At 43.4% G+C, this 9668-nt stretch overlaps 1 protein-coding gene across 1 annotated transcript; it reads left to right on the forward strand.

Moving 5' to 3' along the window:
• Positions 1–741: 741 nt before the first annotated feature.
• Positions 742–1216, forward strand: LOC117147443. The gene has a single exon (XM_033314324.1). The coding sequence runs from the start codon at positions 820–822 to the stop codon at positions 1150–1152; it is 333 nt and encodes a 110-aa protein (XP_033170215.1). The 5' UTR covers positions 742–819; the 3' UTR covers positions 1153–1216.
• Positions 1217–9668: the final 8452 nt, after the last annotated feature.

Consider the following 9668-nt stretch of genomic DNA (forward strand, 5'->3'; position numbering starts at 1 on the left):
GGCTTTCCTGTTTTGTTGTTCAACATTTACCGGCTTCCAGTTATCACAGTCTGTTGTTGCTGCTGCAAAACTAACTCGTAATTATGCGTTTTGGGGCTTAGCAATTGTTCTTGCCAATCGATAAACAAAACAAAAGTTTGTGCTCGAATGATGAGATTTACCTGGCCCATTAATTGCATTTAATTGTTGTGGATTGGAGTGGGATGGGAGTGGGCGGGTAGATACCATTTGCCTTATTAGAGAAACATATCCAACCAATGGGCGGGCACTTCACACCCAGTGGATACCGGTGAGACGCCGTGTGATAAGATCTGATAACAAAGGTAAACAAAGCCGTCGCCAGATGGATGCCCTGATGCCCTCCATCATCGAGTTTGGCGGGAAACGCTGTAATTCGTCAGATATTCTGCCGCCCAAGGCGCATGCGTCGCAAAAATCCGACATTCGATGGTCGGAGATGCGTCGGTTTTTGTTCCCACATTTTTGGTATAAGAGCCACAAAACCAGTATCTACAATGGGACCCAAAATATCGGGAAATTTATGCAAGATAACGAGCCAAAAGCGAAGGTTTGCCGCGCCGCTGAAGATCAGGATCAGCATACGATTATGTCTAATGAAGAGCCAAAATATGAATTCCTTAACACAGTGAATTTTAAACAGTTTAGAACTAGGTCCAAATACTAATTTCAGCACAAGGTCTGACAGTCTGCAACTGAATATATAAAAGTGCATTTCATTTGCCCTTGATATTTTTCGCATAAAAGAGAACTGCAATTTGGGTATCAGTGCAGTTGAAGCTCAACGACGAAGACACTAAGATGCTGAGACATTTTTTGGTCCTGATTCTAATCCTTTTGGTTGCAGTCTGTTGTTTCTCAGCGGAATTGCCAGGAAATGCCTACTTGCCACCGTTGAGACACAACCAACGGCTTTCCGAAGATATCCCACTAGCTGAGAATGGATTCCTCGTTGATATTGAACAGGATTCCTTCGGAAGGTACGCACCCATCTTTGTGGACTATCCCGGAATTCATCATTTGCTAAGACAGCAACAGGAATACGCATTGGATCTGCCGTTCGAGGAAAAACCACATAATCGGAAAATGGACCTGAGTCTTGAAAATGATTCTGCTGCCAACAGAAATTGGTAGGCGTCTTTTGAAGTACGATGATAATAAATAAAGGCAACGTCAAATGATTACGAAAGATTTAAAACTTGGTCAAGAATTTTTTATTGTGCACCTTATAAGAGCATTCACTTTAGAATTATCGAAAACACAGCCGTTTAGAACCGACTTAAACCACTTCGAAAGGGCTTGAATACACTAACTATTCTACGTTATTTCTGAGTGGCCTTTATTTTTGGCTGGAGTGTGGAATGAAATGTGTGCAACTTTGACTTTCCGTCAGTGGAGTGGATAACCGCAACTTAATCCCCGACCTGTCCTTAGCCGTATCACAAACTTTTAGCCCGATTCGGGTTTTTGGCTTGGACCCCGCCCTACGCCCCTGGCTCCTACAGTGTGCTTCTGTGCGTCTGTGTGTGTGTGTGTGTGTGAGTGTGCGGTTTTAATCAAGTTTCGCCACTTAAGTTTGTGCTCAGGTGGAAAGCACTCAAAAGCCGCCTGACCGAACCGAACTCCAGTGAGCTGAAGCCCCCTTTCCGCACGCCCCTGCAAAAGTTTCAAGAGCTGTGCGACGCGTTGTGTTGTTGCTGAGTTTCGTTTTTGTTATTAATTTTTTTTTTTTTTTTTGTTCAGCGTCTGTGTTCTATGGCTTTTTTCGGGGTGAGGTCGGTGCCTTTCTATGTGGTCTACTCGGCATAGAGTGGATGGTTTTCGGCCAGGTGGGTCAACCTGTTACACATCTGTTTCGCTGCAGGTCCGTTTGCCATTGTGTTTGCCACCATCTCAACCGAAAACTCTACGCTCGCTTCTGGTGAAACTTTAAAATCAATTAAATTGAGTGCCAGCATGATTGGGCAAAATGATTGTGCAAATGTCTTGTGGCGCCATTAACTAAACTCAGTCAAGTTATTTATCAAAAAGGGTAAAGTCAAGAAAGAGGAAGAGAGAGGGTTTGGGAAACACTCAGAATGTACATTTAAATTTATAGTTAATGAAAAAAAAATGAATTTACTTCAGTAATTTTACTATTTTCTAATAAATGAATGAAAAATCTACATAAGACCGCACAAAACAATTTAATTAAAAATAAGCGAGTAAAGGGGGAAATTTTTTCTTATTCGGTGATACATCTACTTGTGCAAATTTCCCAGACCACGAAATCCAAATTGCTGCCCTCATGAATGAAGCGTGAATTCGCATCCAGGCATATGAGTGTGTGTTAGTAAGCCAAAGTCAATTGTCAAATTGACACACACATACGCACACATTGAGAGCGACATATGCTGGCAAGTGTATGTGAGTGTGTGTGTGGCTGTTTTGTTGTTAGCTTCATTATTTGCCAAGTAAAAGTAATGAGACTTTTGTTGCCTTGTTGGGTTGCACATGAGTGCGCCTTCTATGAATTCTTTGTGCTTGCACACACACAAGCACACACGGATACAAGCACAATGCGTTTGCAGAAAATAAGGTTTCACACACACAAACGCGCGCGTTGTATCTGTGTGAAAGTATGTGAGCGTTGGTCTTTTGTGTATTGGGCAAACAAAAGCGCAAACCGTTGACAGACAGTGGGTCGCACAGTGGGACGATGGTCAAATAATAGCTAATTAAATATTTGAGTATATCCCCAGAGAATTATCTCCATTACCAAAAGTTCTTATAAGAGAAAGCCTAGGAAGACTTGAAAATCCAAAAGATACTTCTGACTTTTATATCAACTAATTAAAGCTCGAATTTATCCCAGTGCAGTTGGGCAACAACAATTGCGGGGGGAAGTAAACAAAGTAAAAGCATTTGGAAATGCAGGAAAGCAGTGGGCTTGGACTGCAATTTCGGTGGATAAGTGGCCAGGGGCCAAATAGGGCTCTTTCAGGGGGGTAATGCAATGGAAGCTCTCCTGCTGGCTGCTGGCCAGTTTGCGATAAGAACCAGCTCCAGGCTCGTCCTTTGGCCCCCCTGCTCTTCTCGCCATCGAAAGGTAGCTGCCATTTTGGCTCTGGCCTCATATTACCGATAGAAAATAAATTAATTTTCATAATAATTGGCTTACGCTTACACCGCTTAACCCGCTCGTCGCCCAGGAACCAATTCACTGCATCGCCCCGGGGCCTTCCATTCGCAACCCTTTTTCGGAACTGGGCGCCAATAATAATAACATTGTTAACACAACGTGCGCATGTAATAAAATCGTTTATTGAATTGGCCATAAATTTTCGCAGCTACAACAGCCGCAAAAGGCGCACAAAGTCAAAAAGTTGCAGTCCACAGGGGGCAGTAGGGTGTTAAGGGCTCCGGGGATATATCCATTGAGGGCTTGCCTTTTGTGCAAAAGTTTAGAGAGGAGTGGTAGAGTTTAGGAGGAGAGGAAGGGGAAAATTTCTCGAAGGGAAAGCGAGCAGGGCATTGCTCAGCGGGGAGGGGAGAGGGGGTTAAGCCTCGCCTTGCGGGTTAACCCATTTCGGGTTGGGTTTTTATCTCCATGCCTGTGTGCTATATCGTTCACCTGTAAGCTGCAGGTAGCTAATTCAACTCAACTCCTAAACTGCTTCAAGCAGTCGAACTTGAGGGTAATGAGCCTTAATGAGCTTAAGTAATTAAATTGGCCGTCAGCCAGTGCGTTTAAATGGCTAAAGTGATCTTTGATATGCTTTTAGTTGTTCTTTAACTGAATTGCTTTTTAAATATTTCTCATTTATACCGTTTTTCGGCTCATCAATATTGGTCTGTAGTTCTTTTCTTTCTTTTCTTTCATTTGTAATTAGGCAGAGCTTGATCCCTTTAAGCTGATTTCCTTCGCGAGTGATGTGCCCGAATCCTTGGAGGACATTGCACATTGCGTCCATTTATTTGCGCGGCGTTTTAACTACCGACATAAATTGCATGTAGTGTCATTAATAAGCATAAAAGCGTCTTCGAAGGGGGTGTAAACTCGGTCGGAAAAGCGTCTCCTTGGTGGCCACTTCGGTGTGCCGAAGGACTCGCTTAAAATGTTTTCGATGCTGTTCAATAATTTCTCGCAAGCGGCCAAAAACGGAGGAGGAAAACAAGGACGGAACGAGGACGAGGATGCGACAGCGACTAATGAGCTTGATAAACGAGCCGAAACGATAAGATCCTCTTTCTCCCTTGTCACTTGTTTGCTTAAAAAATTGCGCGCTCAATGAAGTGATGTGTAAATAACGGTATTATATTTCAAAGGCTCTCATCGCATTTAAGCTTAACTTTAACCCCTCTTTTCAGCCCAAAACGAAGTTCCAGTCCCCTTCGTTAATTATTGCATGGCTATGCAACAGGAAGTGCAGACTGTGGATTGAACTGTGGACTGGGGACTTATCTCGCCTAGTGGTACAAAGGACATTCCGCACGAGGACTTGCCAATGGTGAATAATGAATGGCATCAGGCTGGCAACAATAGAAGGACTTGTGCTCCTCCTTCGAAATCACATTCTTCTGCTCCCTTTCTCCAGCTTATTGTCGGATTTTTCCAGAAGTAGCCCGATGCACTTGAAAAATCGAACAATTAATTTCGTTACCTAATTTTTAAGGTGTGCTACTTGTCAGTATTACTTTATATGCTATTCAGTTTGTCCATTTCCGCTAACTATTTTAAAGTGTATCCATTTCGTATTAATTTTTCCTCATCATTCCGCTTAAGTGCAACTTTTCTGTCAGTGTGCCCACTTCACTTTACTTTTAATATGTTAAACTGCGAGAGTTGACGACGCACAAAAGTGCGGCATGCCAAGCATGTGGACCATTACCCCCCAAACCTTAGGCCACCCTTCAATTTCCCCCAACCAACCCCCCCGCCCGCCAGCCAACCAACTAATGTGGAGTTCATAAAAAATGTAAAGAAAGGAGAACAGTGGCGGGGCAGGGGGCGAGGTTCATGGAGTATGTGGAGAGGGGGCAGATAGGACACAAAGCAAATGCACAAACTGTAAAACTGTAGCCAAGCACTTTTTGATTTATGGAGAGCCAAGCGGGACTAGGTTAGACACAGTGGGCTAAAACGGGGGCGGCGGTCGAGAGGGGCTTTTCTATGAGAGAGCGCAGTTTGGTCGGAAGTGTAGACAATTTGTTAGAATTTATACAAAAAATGCAGGCCGCTTTGCCCGAGATAGAAATGGGGTATACTGGTGTGTATATACAATACATATACATATGAAGAGGCACGGGAAAGCAGGTCCTTTTCGGCCATATAAAACATGAGAGGCATTTCATTTTAAAGCAGCTCAAACAAAACAAATGCCTCGGCTTTTGTGTGGACTTGAAACTAATGATTTTCACTTACCACAGCGACAGAGGAAATGCCGGGCCAAAATGGGGGATACCCCACACCCATACGGAATCTCAGCACAGATTTACATGACATTATGTCATTGTTGTTGCTGCTGCCGCTGCTGATGCTGCCGCTGTTGCTGTTTCTGCTGCTGCTGCTGCTGTCTGTTTTTATGACGTCAATTATGTTTATGAGTGTCTAAACAAAAAGTCTTATAAAGCCGTCAGCATTCCCGTTGTCCTCGCATATGAGCGGGCGGTTTTTGGCTGGCCCACATCCTTGCAGTGGTAGTTTGAGTTTAAGTGAATTTATTACCATGAGCAAAATTTATTTAAGCAGTCAAATGCACGTGAAGTGCATCTCAAGAAAGCTGTCACACAGTCTGCCTCCTCCCTCCATCACCCACCCCCCTTTTTAACATTCTGCACTGTCGTCAAAGGAAGGACGAAATGGTAAGGAATCGGGGGAAAACCAGGGCCAAACTGCAGACACATGCATGTGTAGCAAGATGCTGTTTTTTTCAGGGTCTTCTTCTCTTAAACTCACATTAGGGGGTTTCGGGATTGTAAAACTATGTAAACTAAAGAATTATAAAAGAAATTTTATAGTCTAAATGAATGTCTAGACTTTAAAAGGGTTGGTTAATTGCCATATAATTATGTGTCTTCTTATATAAATAATATTAAGGTAATGCAAACCACATACAGCTTAAGAGCTTGATTCAACAAAAGCATAGAAGTATTTTTGTTTTCTATGATTAGTTTAGTGCTTTTCTGACTTGTCTAATTCGTTGACTCACCCTCGTGTGGGGCACTTGTGCCAATGACTGACAACTCTCGCACACTCACAGACACTTACGCAGACACAGGACACACTCGCAGGACACCCGCTCACACACCTACAGCCACTCGCACACACACCAACACACACGAGGCTCGGGGCAATGCAAATTCAACTTTGCCGCTGCTTGAAGCAGTTGTCAGTAATTTCAAGCGAATGGCAGCCCAGGACATTTCACAGAGCATCAGCCGAAGGACACAAAGCAGAAGCAGTAGCTGCGGCAGGATGCGATGGATCGGGATCAGAAACGGGAGGATAAGCATGAGCAGAAGCAGCAAGGGCTGGAAATGGAGGTTGCAGTGCCAACATTGACGAGGACAACTCCTGATGCAGTTGCAGTTCCTGGTTGCCTGAAATCAAATCAAATTCCCGACAAACATCAACAACAACCAGGACATGTCAGCAATGTCATGTGTGTGTGTGTGTGTGTGAGGGTGTCAGGATAATCAGCGTGATGGGGGGAAATTGAACAACAAGTTCCCGATTGCATGTCTTGGCCAGAAATTACAATTTTTAATGCCAAATAATTCGGCCTGGCTGACAGGCATTGCCTGTTTTTAAAGTTTTCCCCCATTTTGGTTGACAATTTCCGGAGCTTTCGTTTTCAGCCAGCTCCATCATTGAGATTGGCCACCAAAGGTAGATTCAATTAATTACCAATGTATTTATCAGAACCTTGAATGGAATACACTTTCTCTATGCGATTTTTGAATTCAATGCCCATTTTTGTGGCCAACTTTTATAATTCAATTTATTTATGCACGATTTGGTGTCCTTGAAGGGCGGTGGGCGTGACCACACCTACAATTTCCGCATGTCAACTGCACTTTGCATGAGTGCTCAGCGAGGGGGCGGGGTTAGGGGGCGGCGTAGCACACACAAACACAGTCACCCACACACTTGTGCCACATCAGCACTTCAACTCTTGACTCCTCGACTTGGTTGTGCTTTTCCACTGGATCGTCATCATCATCGGTGTGGTTCGCATTCCCAGTTCCATTTTCCTGGCCGGGTTTTCCGCTTTCACCGAACTCAGTGCTTTGTTTTTTTTCTCTGTGGCATTTCCACTTGATTTACAAAACTCAACGCAACAACGAGGATAAGGGGCAAGTGGAGCAACAACAAAGCCGCATTTGACTGACTGACGACTGACTGCCACGCCCCCATAGGCCCCACTATATACCGCCGCCCGCCCACTCACTGTCTGAGCGTGTTCCTCTGTGTGTGTGTGTGTGGCCTGTTATAGAGTTGATTTATATGCACGTCGATTCGACGTAATTGAAGACGTGATCGAAATTCAAATTTTTGATTTTTAGAACCCGTGACTGGATTGGCATTTGTACAAGGACCTTCCGTTAGTTCCATCCACTGCCCGCCCCTTGTTGCCGCCCACTTTCCCCGTCTCTTTTTTGGCTTAATGTGAATTCGGTTTTCCATTCTCTTCGCCTTGTATATGCTATAAAATAATTTTCATCTCTTTTCGGCTTGTGCCTTTGGCAACAAGTTGCGGATTGTGGGTTCCTAGAAATGACATGTTTTTGAAGATGGCAATTTTCATCAATGAATCTTCTTTAATTACACATTTAAAGTTTAAAATAATTTAATAATAATCAATTACGTATAGTATCTTACAACATACTATAAACAGTACTTTATTTACTTAATTTGTGCAACTTATAATCTTACAATATATTTATTAGCAGCCCTATAGATGCAATAAACTATTACGACTTTAATACCATATAATTCAAAGGGTATTTGCAGTTGTATCTTAGCAGATTAAGTCCCTTAACTTGTTTGTCGGTTCTCCGCTGAGACGAGTTCCATCCCATCGCCCTCTCGATCTGTTTGCCATCCCAATCCGGAGCTCAGTTCCTGGATTTAACTTGGGTCTTCGCTTCTGTCGGGGCATTTCCAGCCCAAACCCAAACTCAAACTTGGTTAAATCAGCCATGAAAACGGATTGTCGTCTGTGCATTTTTGCATTTCTTTTGCTCATTTCATTGACTGTTGGGCTGGCTGGAGGGACTAACTGAATGAATGAGTGACTGAGCGAATGACTGAGTGGCGTGGCCTGACAAAACGTGACCTGCTGTCATGTCTAACAGTTTTCAATAATAATGGCAGCCAACTGGCGGCCCTGTCCGCCCACAATTTCCACCTTTCTCGCATTTTCCGCCCCCCCTTTTGCTTATTAACACCGCCTTCATCTTGGGGATTATGTCCCCTTCACAAACACAGACACACACTCGCACGCATTCGACTGACATTAACTTCAACACCTGGTGGAAAAAGTGGGCGAAGATGGGCGGCTGAGAAGTGTGGGCGGTGGTACATCTCGCACTCATCCAGATGCTAATGGTTGTGTTGTCGACACTCCAGACATTTGCAGGCTTGATGTGTCACCCGTTTGTTGCTTCTGGGCTTCCACCTCCTACCACTTTCCAACTTTTCCACCTTGATCCTGTTGTTCTGGCTCTGAAAGTTCATAGGCTCAGTGATGAGAAGTGATTTCGTGTGGTAAAGTCACAGAAAGAAACTGAAGCAATATTCTAGAAAATATATGAATGCAGTTTGGTTAAATTAATTTTTAATACTTTTTTTAGGTCTTTTGATATTTTTTATGACAGTGAGTAGCAGTATTTTCCAAGACCGTGACTTCACCCCTTTAAAGAGGGGGTGAGTGAGTGGGAATGTCTGGATGTGAATGTGTTCCATTGAGGTTGCCTATGTTGCGGCTGTTGTGCTTTTGTCTTATGTTTCGTTTGTGTTAATATTTACATAATTGTGGTTAAAAGTAGCTTTTAAGATGTTTTTAACTGGCAGGTGGAGAGGAGTGCTCCGCGTCGCCCCCTCCGTTTGCCATTTAGCCAGCTTGGCCTTTGTTGGCATCTCCTGCATTTAATGGCCCCCCCTATAGCAACAGCAACAACTGACAAATGTTAGAATCCGTTTTATTGCTGAAATCTCCAACCCATTGGCCAAATACTCACTTCATCACCAATCCCAATGGCTTGACATTTTAATAAAGGGAAAGACTGTGCGGCGGGATGAGGGATAACGGACAACAACTTTAGATACCAGTACTTCGGTTTATTTTGGCTAACAAAAGCAGCAATTTTTCACTATTTACACATAGAAATGCTGAAAATATTTTTGGCAAACCTCAAACATTTCATTTAGAATTTTTCTTTCGATTCTTTTTTGTTACTCATCTCAGCTTTTTTGCTAGATGAATTTGTTGGCAAAATTGTTTGGGTTTTAAAATATTGAAGAGGGGTGTGCGGTGATGGTGGTGATGGTGATGGAACTATCCACATATCCGTTTGTGTTTAGTTAGGGGTACCCACTTTCCCACCTACCCCCCTACCCAAAAATGTTTGTTGGTTTCGCTCAGAATCCGAATTTCCATTTTCCC

Source organism: Drosophila mauritiana, chromosome X, assembly GCF_004382145.1.
Source record: "Drosophila mauritiana strain mau12 chromosome X, ASM438214v1, whole genome shotgun sequence".
NCBI lineage: Eukaryota > Metazoa > Arthropoda > Insecta > Diptera > Drosophilidae > Drosophila > Drosophila mauritiana.